The following is a 17,920-nucleotide window of genomic DNA, read 5'->3' as shown; positions in this document are numbered from 1 at the left end:
AATGAAAATAATAAAAGTAATGCTACACATATAAACACCACTTCACATTCATCTATGTTTTTATTCTAACAATCTGTTTGGTAAAAATAATATTATCCACACATGTGAACCAAATTTTAATCTCTCAATCAACATTATCTTATTTATATTCCAACTACTTTCACCTCAGTCAAATTGATAGAACATGAATCCACAAACATTTATACCAAGCATTTTTCATGTTAAAATCATCGTTTCTTTCTGAATCTCAATTTGAAAAACGTACTAAAATTGTCACACAGTTTTTCCATTATGCAAACTTGTTTACCTTTACAAGTCTATGAGCTTCTTGCATATAGGATTTTTATTGCATTTAGTCACAACATTTATTATAATAACATAAACCAAGATTATCATTGAGGATTGAACAGCAACAGTTTTCTGATGCAAATGTGCATTGTTATTTAACTTGGTCTGAAAATAAATTGTATTAATCATGTCTCTATGAGTAAACTCAGTTCAGCACCCATTCCACATGACAAGATGAACCTTTCAAATCTTCAAGTACTTGATGGCAGTTTGAACATCCTTATCACCCCTGCCACTGAAGTTAACCACAACCTTGGCTCCATTGGGAAGGTTTGGACACACCTTCTCTAGATATGCCAATGCATGAGATGTTTCCAAAGCTGGAATTATGCCTTCAAGTCTTGAAACTCTCTTGAAAGCTACACATAACAAAAAATCAAAGTTTCAGAGAGAAACAGGAAGTGATAATACAAGGGAAACATTGTTTTACATCAACCCGAAGAAGTATAAACTTATATGCATCTTGTTAAATGCTGGTGTGGGAAAATGGTAAGAAGTATAAACTTATATGCATCTTGTTGCTACTTCCACAGTTACAATACTCCCATTAGTGCCTATGTTTTATATGATAGCAGAATTCATATCAGTAACCATAGATGCATGCAGGAGATGTAAGAGATCAGCAGTGACATTACATAAAGGACACTAACTGTAAGTTTGTGATATCTATTGGTATGAATTAAGAAGTGGACTTTAAAACAACAAATTTTGTTAGGATAGACTCTAATCCATAACTTTGATACTATGTTAAAAAATGAACTTTAAGTCTAAATTAATCCTACAAAACAGGCTTGTATGGTTAGACTTACACCCACTTATACATTATGAATTAATCTTATCTCATCTCTAGTCAATGTGAGACTTCCAGCCGTATTAACTAGTACAAACAGCAACTCGTTCTAGAAATTTGAAACTCCAAGAAATTACAGTTCTAGTCAACACAATTTTTATTCATTTAGTTCCTACAATTACCAAAATCATGGTTTTGATCCCTATAAAAGATAATTTGTTAAATGTATGAACTATTTTTTTATTCTGTAAGAAATTAGGAATTACAACAAAATATCATGATATTTTCAAAGATCACAGGCATTTAGATTTGAAGCTGTAGAACAATTGTATGAACAAAGAAATTAAGAATATATGACATTTAACAGAACAGTGGAAAACATTTTCTTAGATCGTAGAACACACCATTCTATGGAAAACTTGTGCAGAATAAGTGCCAAAAGAAAATTAAGATCAGATCAAGATTAGCAGAATGATATAATTGTATATTTTGAACAAGTGATTGAGATTAGTTACCTTACCATAGTGTTTGCCAATACAAAGGAGGGAGAGAAACAAATGATAAATGAAATTCAAAATCTATGCAATTTCTACTTTATACTAAATTTTTATGCAAAAATTTGTATCTGTGTGCTCAAGGTAATCCTAACCTTCCAATGCTTCTTCGTCAGTGATGCTATAATATTCAGCTCGTCCTAAATCTTTCAAAAAGCTATGTTCCGGACCCACACCAGGATAGTCCAAGCTGCACACAATTTTTGTTGTTAAAAACATAATTACACAATCAGAACTAGCAGAATTGCAAGAAACACAAAACACTGATATAACAAACTATCAGTAAGATGAATTACCCTGCGCTAATAGAGTGAGGCTCAACTATTTGTCCATCATCATCCTGCAAAAGATAGCTCATAGCTCCATGCAAAACCCCAACTTCTCCTTTTGTTAAAGTTGCAGCATGCTTGCCACTGTCTAGGCCAAATCCAGCAGCCTCCACACCAATTAGCCTAACATCTTTGTCATCAACAAATTCGTGGAAAAGGCCGATGGCATTTGAACCCCCACCAATACATGCAATCAGAACATCTGGCTTCCCTCCCCATTTTTCCAAAGCTTGTTTTCTGGTCTCCTTGCCAATCACAGCATGAAACTCTCTGACCATCATTGGATATGGATGTGGCCCTGCAACAGAACCCAAAATATAATGAGTTGTCTCTACATTAGTCACCCAGTCCCTTATAGCCTCTGATGTAGCATCCTTGAGGGTAGCAGTCCCAGAATGAACTGCTCTCACCTATATCACAAAAATATATCCTATCAGACAGATCAATAAACAGAAACAGATCTTTTGAATTCAATATATAGCAACACTTTTTCCTATCAGACAAAGAGCATATAATTTCCTTCATCAAAAATGTAATAAATCAATCCTAGTGTTTTTTTTCATGTAAAACAATCAACAATTGATCTTTTTGGATCTACAGTTAGCCACATACAACCAATTATAATAATACAATACTGATTTTTTTTTCCATTTGCTTTTGACATTCTCTTGCAAGTGTCATTATCTTGTCCCCAATTTTACAGTCCTGCGCTTTTATCATGATGCATTCATGCATGTATAGTACACCATAATTCTTCAGAAAATGGCATGTACCAACTATGAAGTGTAAGCCATCGGATCAGAAAAAATGTTAACGAAAAGAATTTTAAACATTGGTGTGTAGAAACAAAACCTTGATTTTCACTACAAACCATACACTTACAGAATATTCATAAATGAATCTGAGAATAACATAATACAGGTAATGATTGCAAAATAGAACAAAGCAGAATATTCAATTTATTTTATGCATAAGTCAACATACAAAAATAATGTGCATGAAAGACTGTGGCGTAGGTCTAACAAAAGAGAAACAATGAAAAGCTTGTTCATGGAGGGATCATGTCCCCTATATGTATATTACAAGGAAAAGGAAACAAACAACAGACTAAAAGACATTTATATTCAAAATATCACTGCAAATCCACAGTAAGATAATATTTACATCTATCACAACAATAAAAAATGACATACCTCAGCACCAAGGAGACGCATTCTGAAAACATTGAGAGCTTGTCTTTCCATATCCTGTGCTCCCATATAAATGATGCATTCCAAACCAAATCGAGCACATACAGTAGCAGTGGCAACTCCATGCTGACCAGCTCCAGTTTCAGCAATTATACGTTTTTTTCCCAAACTCTTTGCAAGCAATGCTTGAGCAACAGCATTGTTAATTTTGTGAGCACCGGTATGATTGAGATCTTCCCTCTTAAGATAAATGTGAGGCCCTTCACCATTAGGCCTCTTATAATGCTCTGTCAACCTTTCTGCAAAATAAAGAGGACTCTCTCGACCCACATAATCTTTCAGGATCCCAGCCAGCACTGTCTGCAATTTAAAACATCTACCTCAGAAAATTTACATTATTTTTCCCCAAGAAACTACATTGCATGGCCTCTGCTGAATGTCGTAAGCATACAAGAGAATAAGAGACGGAGCAGTGTGTAAAAGAGCTAAAGAAACTTATTCTTTGAATTATTAAGTGAAGATCAATATGGAGTTCCAAATAGTCAAATATAATAATCTAAACATATTGTCACATATTGTCACCTAATACAAAAATGAATTTGATCTATCTATCTAATATCCAAAAAGTGAAAAGTAGTGACCATATGAGATTTGTTCCTTATTTCTATAATCATAATAGAAACTTATACCATAAATTTGAAAATTTATGGGTTTTCGGAAAATAATTGTATTTGTCCTTATTGACATATGTCAGAACCATGTCAAAATTATTTCAAAGAGAAAAAAAATGTCTTTCAACTTGTACCGGATACACCATTTGTGAGGCTTGTACAAACTTCATAGTTCACAAGCATCAAAATAAAAGGAACAGCACAAAGGAAAAAAAATAAAACATCAAGGTTACAAAATAACAATATTGATTGTATGTAACTCTCGGCCGTTCTAGAGAAAAAAAGCTCAAGGGTTTTAAATTGCTATCACAGTTTAGTGGCTATCCCTGATCTTGCAGAAATTTGCTAGATAAATACGGCTGATATGGCCACAACTGCGGTTGCAAATACCCCAAAAACCTCCTCGTTGCAATCGCAGTTGCAGTAGCATATCATTTTTAGAAACCTTGCAAAAACTAAGTCTCGGTTCAGTTTCTGGCTATGCCCCATTTCCGTCATGCCATGGATAGAGGATTCAATTCAACAAACAAAGCAACAATCCCAAACACCCTAAGCTTTCAAAAACAGTTACAATCATCATCAGTGCCACATTTCAACAACCAATTTGTGAGCAATACCAGCAAGCATTATGCAAAAGGACTAAAAGACCAACCCACATAGCCATAAAAAACCTTCAGCCTAACCGCACATTGCCTGGGATACCCACTTCCGCCAAAACCCACTAAACCACTCAACACACATCCAAATCCAAAAAAAAAAAAAAAAAAAATCCCCATTAACGCAAAAGCTGAAAAAGCTGAGCCTGAGTCACAAAACCTGAAACTGCTCATCTGCAGTGAGGGAATGAAAAGCAGCCTCAAGCTCAGTGAGTGCATGCATCAAAGTCTCAGGGACATACTTCCCCCCAAACTTGCCAAACCTCCCAAACGAATCGGGCCTACTGGGCAAAACCGACCCATTATCCAAATTGCGGTGTTCCTCCAGTGGCAGAACAGAGGAAGGGTCCCTGGTGGCAGAACATGACACAGAAGAAGAATAAGCAGAAGGGGTCCTCAAAGGTGCAAACTTTAGCATGTTTGAGGGGAAATGGGAAGATGGGTGCGGTTGGCTGGTAATGGGAAGCACCCTTGAGGAGTTGAGGCCTGTGAATATCATGGAAGCAGCCATTTTCAACTGACTTTTCTTTTGTTCTGAAAGAAATTGATCTGGATACTTCTTGTTGGTGGGGTTTTAATTTATAGGGCAAAAGATTGTTGTGGAGTCACAGAGATTTTGTTTGAGTCTTTGCTTTGGTGTTTTTGTCTATATCCAGAGACAGAATTCATAGCTATGATTTGCTGACAACAGAAAAGATATCAACATTTCATACCCTAAATGGTTTTGGACTATTATTGGATTATTTATTTATTAACTATTTACTTTTTTGCTTGCCAAATTTGACATGGATACGGTGAAATTATGCTCTGTTTGTTACAGGATAGACACCAAAAATGGAAAAGATAATTTTTATTATTATTAAATTGAAAAAGAAAAACATATGGAATAAAAAACGTATACACGGAAGAAATTGGTAGCTTATTATAAAAAGATATAACTAATAAACATTTACACTTTAAGGATAAAAAGATATAATTAATAAACATTTACACTTTAAGATAATAAGATATAATTAACATATTAATTATAGTATACTACATAGTGAATATGTGGTTCTTTTAGACTTGGATTGGATAATTGAGTTTTAAGTTATTGGATGGAATTATGTGACTCTATTAGATCTAATGATTTTATGATAAAAAGTATTAAATTGTCAATAGTATATATATATACGTTAAAGTGAAATAAGTATTAATATGTTTTAATACAATATCTTGTTATTTTAAAATGTTTAGTTAATTTTTATCTCATTTTCATGATGGTATGCTTAAAAGGGTTTTCTTATCATTCTAAATATTAGTTAAATAATTTCTTATACTTTTAAGAAAAACTACCATTACAAAAATTACATAACTAACTCTGTCTATTGTTTTGATACTCGTCTAAAAATAAGGTTATTTTATCCTCTGAAATCTTCTTTTGCAAAATAGTAATTTTATATTTATCTTGTTATGCTACGAAATACACACATTGAATGGGTTGATGTATAAGATTGATTTCTTTCTCTTTCTCTTCTTCTTCGTCTCTGTTTGAGGTTTTTTTTATAAATATTTTAGGAGCGTTAAAATTTTTATATAAATGTATAAAAATTTTAAGAGTGCGAAATATATTAAAAATATTAAATTAAAAAATAATTTAAATTATATACTAATTTATATAAATATAAAATTTGGGATCTTGTTTATCTCACTACAAAAAAAAGCTAAATTGTGGAGGTTTTAATTTCGTTTAGTGGAGGTTTTTACCCTCCACAAAATAATTTGCAGGGGTTTTTCAAACCTCCACAGTTAGGTTCCCCACAAGTTATTTGTGGAGATTTTCTATAACCCCTGGTATCATGTTTATATTGTGGAAGTTTTTTAATGGAGGGTTATAACCTCTCCTATTCATGACTATTATTTTGTAGAGGTTTAAAACCTCCTTTATTTCCATAAACCTATTTAATTCCAAAATTCCTATTTTTCATTTTTTTTGTGGGGGTTAATACCCTCCTCAATTTGAGGATTATACTGTAAAAATTTTAACCTGTTTCGTTTGTATTATTTAATTTGTAGATTTAATACTGTATTTTTCTAGCATTATTCAAATCTCATAAAAAAAAATATTTTGTTTGTAATTAGAATTTCCTATTATACTTGACAATGTATGTCATCATTTGAGGTACTTATATTTTTACATCAACAATATTTTTTGTAAACTTCAATCAAATACTTCAACCAAAGTGCTCAAATATATATCATTAGAACTTTTGATTCTCAAAATCAACATATTAACATAAAAGCAATTTAAATTGAAACAATGACAACTTAATCCATACTTACTCAAAGTTCATAATACATTAAAATGGTTTCATCCTAAAAAACATCATCAACATCCTAAATGTTGCTACCACCAGATGATCCTCTTGTACCCATAGAAGACTCAGGCTCATTTGCATCACCTGTTTGCTGAAATTATAAAAGATAAATATTAGCTGCAAGAAGGAAGTCAACCTCAAATCATGAAACCAACATGAAATCAACATGCATATACTAAAATAGTTTATTACTAAATCATTAACCTGCACAAAAATCATGATTATTTGGTATCGATGATTAACTCACACAGAGACAGTATAATTCTTGTATCAAAAATCACATCACAAATAAGTACCAAGATAATTAGTTTCCAAAGGCTGGACATAACTTACTTGTGGTTGAGGATCAAAGAAGGCAGTTAATTCATCAGGGATCTTTCCTTCCTTCATTATCATGTAGGCTTTTAGTGCACCCAAGGTGGTTTGAATTTGGGATTCTAAATTAGTGTACTTCTGTTGCCACTGATCAGAAGATGTTGATGATGTGGCAGCACTAGATGAAGCAATGCTTAAATCTGAAAGTCGAAATCTTGTATTTCTAAATGAGTTAGTAGGAGCTGCTCCTAAACCCATGCATCGCACCCTCCCAGAATGCTCTGGGCCTAACACTTTACCAACAACATCATTAGGGGAAACCTCTGATTCATCATTAGTGCTTTGAGTCAAACCCACTTCAATTTATTCCTATAGACATACAACAATATGTAGTGAAAACGCTAAACATTGAAGGAAAATGCACGAAAATATCATATTATGGTACAACTAACCGATATAGCCTTTGCCGCATCATTTACAAATGACCCATCCTTTCTTTTATGAGTATCAATGTATAACTTTCCCCGACTAGGCAGCTGTCCAGTTTCCAAAAACTAAATAAAAAGAGAAGTTAAGTTAAATAGTAAAAATTAAAAAATAGTATAGTGTCATGTTAACTAATATCATTACCATCTCATGTCTTCTTCTTGACATAGGTTTAGAACCACCGGTATGAGGAATTACTTGCTTTTTGCGATTTTCTCTATTCTTTTTACAAATCTCCTATGAACAAAAAAATTGTAAGTTCACACAACAATAAAAAAATATCTACACAAACAATTCACACCATTCAAAATAATGTAACTTGTACCAATGTTTCCGGTTTTAGACGATAAGTAACAAAATGAGCCCACTGAGTTCTGTCTATACCATTTGGCACATTACTTATGATTTCATTTTTGCTTTTTGTTGGATCATAGAACTCATTCCATAAATTCTGCCTATGTGCAGCCCACTTCCTACCAAGAGTTAGCTTGCAATACCGTTGTGCACTAGCTTCACCAGTCTTAAAACAAAACCGAGGCTTTTGAAAAAAGAAGACATAGTTAGTGTGTAAACATTTGAGTAAATGTAACATTTACAAAAGATATAAGGTCATACATGCATAAAGATATACCTGTAATATTTCCTTAAAGCATTCCAAAAAGTAAGTGTCAGGCATGCCTGTTTTCCCAGACCATCTTTCAAAATTAATCGGAAACAAATTACAATCAATTGCCAATGTACCACAATATCCTGCAAGCACGCCTTGTCCTTCACCAATTGCCATGCCTAACTCATCAAAGTCCACAATGATGCGTTCCCCACGAGGTAAGTTATTTACTTCTCTGACCTTCACCTTAATTTTCTTGATAACTCCTTCTAAGTCTTTAACCATAAAACAACTTACTTAACCATAAGTAAAATTTTAAAAATTATGGTCATGTAAAAATAAATATGACATATACCTATTGCATGAACAGTCCAATATGATGAAGATTCACGTCGAGCATGTTTTGTAGATGTTTCAGGTTGCTGTGAGTTCTCATTGGGTAATGAGGAATCTATTGGTGGTGTTGTACTCATTGAAGTGTGTGATGAGGTTTCATTTGTTGGTGCAGGATTTGTTGATGGTAAAGAATTAGTTGGAGGCTGAAGTGATGATTTTTGTGGATTTCGGAAACGCTTCACCTTTGGCATGGCTACATATATTTATGAGAAATCCAAGTGAAATCCAAGGGTGAGTACCCTCAACTCAAACCTATTTACATGCAATGAATTTGTCATTACAAAAGTACACATATAATAGAACCAACTTGTTGTTCATAGTGAAAATACATTAACATAATAACAGAGATGGAAATAGAAAAAACAAGAAAATCTAAGGTTATCACCCTACTATAATTCTTGAGTGCGAATAATTAGTCTGCATGTTACAAGGTATAATATAAACAGAATGCTGCTTTGGATAGAATAGAAACAGAATATCATTATGCCAGAGAGGTTTAGGCTACACTGACTTACAAATTCCAGATAATAACACTCAGTGGAAAGCCAATAGAAGGTGCAGAACCAAATGGAAATGGTGCTGCAATTTGTCCACTCCAGAGATATCTCTTTGGAACAGCTATTGAATTGTCTGAAACAACTGCTGCAGCAAAGAAAGAACACAGGACTTCACTTGGGGAGCTGTTTCAAATTTTAATTGAATGTTAAAATTTCCCCTTATATGTGAAAATGTAATTATCTTCACGAGTATCTCTGTGTCAAGGCCCATCTATTTGAGAGTGTTATAGAGATATCATGTTGGACTATTATACAGTGGGTTGGATTAGTCTCTAGCTCAGGGTGAGTTTTCCATTTAGATATAGAGTTATTCTGTTATTGTGAATTGAGTGTATAATCACACTTGTAAACCCTTTATTTATAATCATTCAAAGTATAATATAGGGAAACCTAATAACGGCTAACAATGTAGAATATCTCTATTTAGTGAGCATGTATGCAATTTGGTCATTGTGTTTAATCTGCTCATGGAATGTGAATGGTAGCTTCACTGTCACATATTAGTTGAGTATCTAATGACAATATTCAAAAGTGGACCTTTTATATGATAGCTTTTTTGGCCTATGAAGTATATCTAATCTGACCATAAGTTTTAATTCTCTAAATTGGATGTGTTTGAAGTTTGTTTGCATGAAATGCTTGATTTTACTGATTCTCATCTAAATGTTTTTTTGTGCTGATCAGTTCACTATGAAGGCACACTTGCTGATACCAGTGAAGTTTTTGACACAACACATGAAGATAACACTATATTTTCTTTTGAGATTGGGAAGGGCAGTGTTATCAAGGCTTGGGAGATTGCATTCAAAACCATGAAGGTCTAAGAAAGCATACTTTTGATGAAACTGTATTTAGATAATGGATTTGATCCTGATATTTATCTGCTAATCTTGCTAGGTCGGAGAAGTTGCAAAAATAACTTGCAAGCCAGAATATGCATATGGCAGTGCGGGATCTCCTCCAGATATTCCTCTAGAGTACTATTCTCATGCCACAACAATAAAGAAAACTTATCTATCCAATTGGACTAATCTATCCAATTCTAGATCATATAGGTAACACATGATAAAAAAATGTAGATGAGATAGATTTATGCTCCATTTATATTAAGATGAGCACTCTAGGAGAAAACAATCTGAAAGATATACCAAAAGAAACATCAACATTTGGAAGAGTCAGTGGTGTGGGTGATCTAGTTTTTATATTGATCTGAAAGAACAACTTTGTGTGAGAACAACTTTGTGTGAGAACAACAATCTGAAAGAACAACTTTTTTATATTGATCTAGTTTATCTCTGTGTGAGACCAACACTTGTGTTCAACATGAAGCAATTAACTACTTTCTATAGGTCGAGAACAAGGATTCTACTTAACTAAAATTGACAATAACAAAGACAAAAACAAGCACAATCAAGAGAAATTACCAGTGGAAGTTTGTAGCTGCAGTATTACAATAGCATCCATGCATAGGTCTACCACAGAAAAGTAATCAAATTTTTGTGCTCCAATTAATCATAACTTGGTAAACCAGACTGATAAGTTTTTTTGGTTATAGCATATTACCAAGATTCATAGCATTCATAGCATATTACTAATAATCAAACAAATGGTACAGTAATAGAAAACTATGGTCTTGTTTGCATAAACTCTCCTATAAATACTTTTAATAGAAGAAAATAAAAAGGTAACAAACATTAAGTTTCTCTCAGTTAAAATCAATTTACAGATTTTAACTTTTGATGTCTTGTTCTAACAATGCTAACAGTAACACTAAAATAATGAAACAGTTTTTTTGTTCACTCTGTAATGCTTTTTTTTTCTCTAACTACTCTTTTCCTCTTCAATTTTCTTTTCTTTCTTTTTAGATGTGTTATGGCTAGCAGGGAAAGCAGTGGTGGCCCTTACTAGAATTCACACACAGGGAAGAGGCACAATCACTATTATCAGAACCAAGGGCTAAGAAATATTCACCACTGCTGTGTTATGGCTTGCTTGCTTGGCTAGCACCTATTGAAACAGTGTTTCAATAGTGACTATAGTCATGAAACAATTGCAGTAGTAAAGATAAAGAATCTACGTATCTTATGAAACTGGGAATGGATGATGATGATATTACCAGTAATCACCACAGGAACATGAGCCATCTTTAAAATGGTGGAATCTATTAATATCTCTAACAATAATTTCCCTTGAGACAAATTTGAAAAAGGTGTGGCAGTCAACACAAATCATACAGTACCTATGATTTTTCTAAGCCAAATTTCGGTCACTATCTGCTATGCATTCTTGTGTGGAACCACTATCCTAATTTGATATTCAATTATTTTGGTAATGTTTGTGTGGCAAAGTTCACAATATATATAATTTGATCTCATCACTCTGCTGCATGGTGTAGACCTACCTCACTTGAAGGGAACACTGCCACAGCTTATAGAATTTGATGATTCACTTGATGAAAGTACCAAGTGACTGTAACAGAAAAAATCATTTACAGCATGTCTATTTTCAGTTTCAGTTTCAGTTTCAACATCATTTACAGAAAAAATCATGATGGATAACATAAAAGCATTGCAATTTATAGGAAATTAATAAATACTTCTTTAGGAGTGAACCATTTCACTTACGGTGCACTTAGATCAAAACAATTGGTAAGTTCACAACAAGGTCAGACCTAACAGATGAAAAAAAATGCTTTAGATAGTTAAAATTCACAACCAGAATGCATTTAATGAAGTGCAAGAAACTATATATAAGTTATAACCTGTGAAGAGAACCAGAGAAGAAAGAGAACTAGAGAAGAAAGAGAACCAGAGAATAAAGAGTACACTTTTTATTATAGGTTCTTTATATATATGTCCTTCCTAACCTGAAATTGATAAGAGGAAGTAACATATAATCACCTTAAGAAAATAACATTAAGAAATCAAACATGAGTCAAGTATACATGCATTGAAAATAACTTTGAATATAAAAAATATTACCTTTAAGATAAAATTTATTACTAATTATTTTTTCAACTCATACATTTGAGTCAGGGATATCACCATCTAAATGGTTTGTAGCCAATTGCACATATTCATTGTCATTACTATAAAATTTCTCTAGCTCTTGATCTTGGTATGGCTCATTTTCATATACCTCTTCTACTATTTCTCCCATTTCATACAAATCTCTTGGCTTTAAATGCACAACAACACTCCATCCTTTATTGACCACATCATCTACATAATATACCATTTGTGCTTGAGATGCCAAAATATAAGGTTCATGTTCTTCACGATCTCCAATATGAATTAGTCTATCAAAGTTAACACAATTAAAATTCCATTGATCCTTTTTATATCCTCTTTCTCGTGTAGTATCTGCCCACTTACACTTGAAAAGAACAACTTTGAATTGACCATAATAATTAAGCTCAATGATATCCTCCAACTTTCCATAATAGGATAAGTCCACTTGCCTTAAGTTCCTGTCAACACTGCTTGATACACAAGCTGTATTAGATGTTAAAAACACACCACTATTTTGTGTTCTCAATCCCTCATCTCGAGTCAATGTTCGAAATTTAAACCCATTGATGTTGTACGCAGTAAATCTGTTAGCATTTTCCAATGGACCTCGTGCTAGAAACTTTAAGTCATTAGACATTGTATTTGTTGTTTCTGGATTCATAATCTAAATAAAGAAGTTATGTTAGCCATAATTGAAAGAAAACATAGTAAATAACAGAAAGTGTACTATTTGATAACCTACCCGCCTTTGAAACCAATCAACAAACTCTTTAAACACTCTAGTTTCGATCTCAGTGGTTGAAGGTCGCCTTCCCCTTGAACTTCTTTTTATTAGTTGTCTAAATTCACTACATATATAATCAAACAACATGACTAATATAATTTAATTAGTTTAAATACAAATCACACACTTAATGTAGATTACTCACTCAACAAATGGTGTGACTATTGGACAATTTAAAAGCACATATCGATGGGCTTGTAGTTTTTGCATCTGAGTTAAAGTAAAATTCGAGGAACCTCCTACTGGCTTCCCACCTTGTGGGAAGATAGATGACAGAAAAGGCACATTATCACCTGTTTTATCACAAACACGTCTTGGTCTATTGAACCTTGTCTCTATATCTTCAATGTATCTAGAACAAAAGGTAAGAGACTCTTCAGCTAAGTATCCCTCAGCTATAGAACCTTCTGGTTTTGCCTTGTTTCGTACAAAGGTCTTTAAATGACCTAATTCCCTATAATAATGAGAAATAATTATAGTAAACAACTTGGATATTTATGATAATGATACCTTAATCTAAAAGTACTAAGCATTACCTTTCTATAGGATACATATATCGATAATGAACTGGACCTCCAAGTTTTGCTTCCTCTACCAGATGGACAGTTAAATGAACCATAACTGTGAAGAATGATGGTGGGAATAACATCTCTAAGTGGCAAAGTGTTAGCACAATGCGATCTTGAAGCATTTCAAGTTCTTGTGGATTTAAACTTTTACTACAAAGGACTTTAAAAAATGAGCAAAACTCCACCAAGGTTGCAGTGACATGGTTTGGTAACAAATTACGTATTGCCAGCGGTAGTAATTGCTCCATAATAATATGGCAATCGTGACTTTTTAGCCCAAATATTTTTTGTTGCACCTCATCAACACATCTAGAAATGTTACTTGAGTAACCATCCGGTACTATAACATTTTTCAAAGTTTTGAGAAACAACTTTTTGGTATCACGAGTTAGTGAAAACAAAGCAAGGTGATATCTTCCATTATCATCTGGCCAAAGATCCTCTCTTATGCCCATTTCCTTTAAATCTTTCCTAGCATTTACATTGTCTTTGGATTTAGGCTTTTCATTTAACAAAGTATATACCAAATTGTCAAATACATTTTTTTCAATATGCATGAAATCTAAATTATGGCGTAACAAATTAGACTCCCAATACGGAAGTTCAAAGAAAATGCTTCTTTTTTTCCATTGTTTAACTTCTTCTCTAGATCTTTTTCCTCTACCATCCAAAATTACTCCTCTCCCAAATGTAACATTAATATTTTCAACTTGCCTAAAAATGTCAGATCCTGATAATTTTAGTGGTGGATTCCTTGTTTTAGTGTTTCCATCAAAGCGAACACGATTCAATCTGAATTTATGGTTTCTACTCAAAAAGCGACGATGCCCCATAAAACACCACTTCTTACTATAAGGAAGACGACAAGGTATTGCATCAAAGTTACAAGTAGGGCAAGCTAAACCTGTGTGTGTGTTCCAACCAGATAAAATGCCTAGACCAGGAAAGTCACTAATTGTCCACATAAGAGCTACTCGCATCCTAAAAGTTTCATTCAATGAAGAATCAAAGGTCTCCACACCATCATTCCATAGCTCACGTAACTCATCCACAAGGGGTTGTAAGTACACATCAATATTATTTCCTGGCATTTGCTTGCCTGGAATGATCATGGATAGGATCAATGAAGTGTGCTTCATACATATCCATGGTGGAAGATTGTATGGAATTAAAAACACTGGCCAAATACTATAAGTAGAACTCATAGTACCAAAAGGATTAAAACCATCACTAGCAAGGCCTAAACGAACATTTCGAGGATCAGAAGCAAACTCAGGATGCAATAAACTAAATGTTTTCCATGCCTCACCGTCCCTTGGATGCCTTATGAACCCATCTTTGTTCTCTAAAGAATGCCATCTCATATGCTCTGCAGTCTTAGAACACATAAACAATCTTTGCAATCTTGGTTTCAATGGAAAGTAACGCAAAACTTTTGCAGGTTGTTTTTTTTTCTTCTTTGGGTTCCATCTAGATGTACCGCAATGTTTGCATGTTTGCAAATCTTTTTCATCATCTCTTAAATATAACATACAATCATTCGGACATGCATCTATTTTGGTATAACTAAGACCAAGTTTGTTGATGGTTTTCTTAGCCTCATAAAAAGAAAGAGGCAAGTTTGCTTCATTAAATGCATCTTTTAACAAATCTAGGATCATAGTCATTTCCTTGTCACTTAATCCACACAAAACCTTGATGTGATATAATTTGATTACAAACTCTAATTTTGTGTACTTGTTCCCGTCACACAATGTTTGATTTCCATCATTGAGAAAATCAATAAACTCATTATGATACTCCTTTGGCCTTTCATTCAAAACATCATCTACACCCAATGGTTGTGTTTTGCCTAGATTAGTACCTTCTTGCCTATAGTGCCCAAATGCTTCATTGATCATTGTTTCCATTGGATTTTCATAATGAAATGCCTCTTGTATATCATCTTCATTACTAGAAATATCTTCTATTTGTTTCTCACCATGAAGATTCCATATAACATAATTTTTGGGAAATGCTTTTAAAATCAAGTGCTCCTCAACTACGCCTCTAGTTTGCCATTTCATAAACCCACATTTAGGACATGGGCATTTAATTGTATCTCCAACAGCCCCATTTTCAAAAGCAAAATCTAAGAATTTTTTTAAACCAATTGAGTATTCAATTGTATTCCGAGGCTTAACAATCCAAGATTTATCCATTGGAATAGATACCTAAACAAAATGGCAATGAGTATTTTATAAAATACACAAACACTTATAAAGTATAGAAGAATATAAGAAATATGGTTCACCAATAAATAAATATGTAACCCTTTCATTTTAATCTTTATTTACAAATTTTATTTCATTTTCTCACTAATAAAGAATTTCTCATTTGAAATGTTACATATAACCAATTTAAACCGGTACAAAGAAAATAAAATTTGAGAACCAATTATTAAGTTAAAGCCCATTATGCATGTAGGAAGAATAATGATCAAAATGATAATGTGCTCTAAAATTGAAAGGAGATACTAATAAAGATACACATAATGTATTATAAAAAGACTATTAAAAAAGTAAATTATATTCTATAGGAAATGTACGGCACACTTTTTTTATGATTGGAGTTTTGCTGCAGTTTTAGTTTTGGTATTTTTTTTTCATAAGTGCACTTTTTTATTTTGCTGTTATAATTCTAGAGAGTAGATAATTTTAAGAATAGTTTCTAAAGGAAAATTTAGGTTTGTTAGCATTGTTATAATAATGTTTTGTAAGTTTTAGTATTAGGATATACTTTAGAACAGTTTTTAAATTTTCTGCAGAATAAAGACAAGACTAAAAACACAGATGGTAGTTGTTCTTCAATGTAGGCTACACAAATAATGCTAGTTTTAATAATATAGGCAACATAAACATGACAAATGAATAAAGAGATAGAGAATAAAACCAGGATGCTAGTTGAGATTAATTAATGAGTCCATTGACAGCTGCAAGTAAAAACAAAAGTGAAGAAACACATTAATTGACCATAAGTGATACTCTCAGAAAGCATTGGACAAGAGATAGTGCGACAAAGGTGTCTTACGCAAGAGATATGGTAGTTGAGTGTTATTTGTGGTCAGTGACCATGACTTACAAAGCTTAATATAGTATTGCAAGAAAGATAGAGAGCAAATTGATTGGTTGTATCTCTCTTCTAGATGATACTTATGATTCCTACGTCACAGTAAAAGAAATTGAACTCTTCACACAGGCAATTCAAAGGTTTATCACAATCCAAATTTCCAGGTGTACCTGTAAAGAAGCCACTGAATGTGATGGAGGGCCAGAGTGAAAGAGAGGGCGTAACGAAAGAGGCTACCACAGAGGCTAACCGGGATGATGACGCGACGGAGACGGGAAACGGAGAAAGTGCGACCGAGATGAAGCGAAGAAGAGAAGGCCGATAGAGATGGCGCGACGAAGACGGCGCGACAGAGATTGCGCGACAGAGACGGCGTAAGGGAGAGTGCGCGACGGAGACGCCGCGACGGAGACTGCGCGACGAAGACTGCGCGACGAAGACGGCGCAGCGCGACGGAGATGGGCGAAGACGGCGCAGCGCGACGGAGATGGGCGAAGACGGTGCAGCGCGACGGAGATGGGCGAAGACGGCGCAGCGCGACAGAGATGGTCGAAGACGGCGCAGCGCGACGAAGATGGGCAAAGGCGTAGCGCGACGGAGATGGGCGAAGACGGCGCAACGCGACGGAGATGGGCGCGACGACGCGACGGAGACGGTGTAGCGCGACGGAGCTACGACATGGTTTCAATTGGTCGACTTAGGTTTTCAATTGGATGAGGTTTCCGCACTGTGAACTTATGGCAGTGTTAACTTAGCTTTCACTTGGAAAATTTCATTTACTTCAGAGAAGAATGTGTTTTACTTCAGAGAAGAATGTGTCGTAATTTGCGGAAATCATAAACCTCCTAAAAAAAATAGAAAACCTCCACTATTATTAGCTTTTAGAAAATTTATCATAATCAGTTTATATGATTTTTATTTGTGGAGGTCTTTTTAACCTCCATAAAATGACTCATGCTATATATTCTTTTTTTTGTAGTGTCTATATATATATATATATATATATATATATATATATATAATTATCAATAAAAGTTTGAGTTCTGAGTCATCTTATTTATTTGTGTCTTGTGAAATTAATGTCTGATCATTCTCTGAAAGAAATCAAGTTACTTCACTAATAAAAGAAACAACAAAGTTAAATTAATGCACTTTTTTAGTAATCCAAGTTCACCTCTTAAGGGCCGGTTCA

The 17,920-nt window shown here is 33.8% G+C and overlaps 3 protein-coding genes and 1 pseudogene across 5 annotated transcripts; all 4 read right to left on the bottom strand.

The window, feature by feature from the left end:
• Positions 1–364: 364 nt before the first annotated feature.
• On the bottom strand, positions 365–5,224 carry LOC114188187 (tryptophan synthase beta chain 1). The gene is made up of 5 exons (XM_028076742.2): positions 4,699–5,224; positions 3,215–3,571; positions 1,989–2,431; positions 1,788–1,882; positions 365–707 (listed from the first exon to the last, which is right to left on the bottom strand). Exons 1-5 carry the CDS (start codon positions 5,047–5,049, stop codon positions 532–534), a joined length of 1,422 nt encoding a protein of 473 aa, XP_027932543.1. The 5' UTR covers positions 5,050–5,224; the 3' UTR covers positions 365–531.
• A 1,523-nt stretch (positions 5,225–6,747) lies between these two features.
• On the bottom strand, positions 6,748–9,338 carry LOC114187160 (uncharacterized; annotated as a pseudogene). Its single transcript, XR_014995704.1, has 8 exons — positions 9,215–9,338; positions 8,659–8,951; positions 8,328–8,578; positions 8,022–8,234; positions 7,841–7,933; positions 7,663–7,764; positions 7,229–7,579; positions 6,748–6,986 (listed from the first exon to the last, which is right to left on the bottom strand). The product of XR_014995704.1 is annotated as an uncharacterized LOC114187160 (transcript).
• Positions 9,213–17,625, bottom strand: LOC146885806 (uncharacterized). Its single transcript, XM_085675101.1, has 5 exons — positions 17,592–17,625; positions 16,899–17,424; positions 16,690–16,820; positions 16,552–16,591; positions 9,213–9,338 (listed from the first exon to the last, which is right to left on the bottom strand). The coding sequence occupies exons 1-4, from the start codon at positions 17,623–17,625 to the stop codon at positions 16,569–16,571; spliced, it is 714 nt and encodes a 237-aa protein (XP_085531227.1). The 3' UTR covers positions 9,213–9,338; positions 16,552–16,568.
• On the bottom strand, positions 12,672–16,545 carry LOC146885807 (uncharacterized). 2 transcript variants are annotated; one of them, XM_085674487.1, is made up of 3 exons: positions 13,588–16,545; positions 13,197–13,505; positions 12,672–13,115 (listed from the first exon to the last, which is right to left on the bottom strand). In XM_085674487.1, the coding sequence occupies exons 1-3, from the start codon at positions 15,819–15,821 to the stop codon at positions 12,950–12,952; spliced, it is 2,709 nt and encodes a 902-aa protein (XP_085530613.1). In that variant the 5' UTR covers positions 15,822–16,545; the 3' UTR covers positions 12,672–12,949. The 2 variants fall into 2 exon arrangements, with proteins under 2 accessions (XP_085530613.1, XP_085530614.1); XM_085674488.1 differs by having other exon boundaries at positions 12,976–13,505.
• Positions 17,626–17,920: the final 295 nt, after the last annotated feature.

The sequence above is a fragment of the Vigna unguiculata genome, chromosome 6 (assembly GCF_037176805.1).
Source record: "Vigna unguiculata cultivar grain cowpea cultivar isolate G323 ecotype 2 chromosome 6, ASM3717680v1, whole genome shotgun sequence".
Taxonomy (NCBI): Eukaryota; Viridiplantae; Streptophyta; class Magnoliopsida; order Fabales; family Fabaceae; genus Vigna; species Vigna unguiculata.
This window is presented reverse-complemented; position numbering and strand designations above follow the sequence as displayed.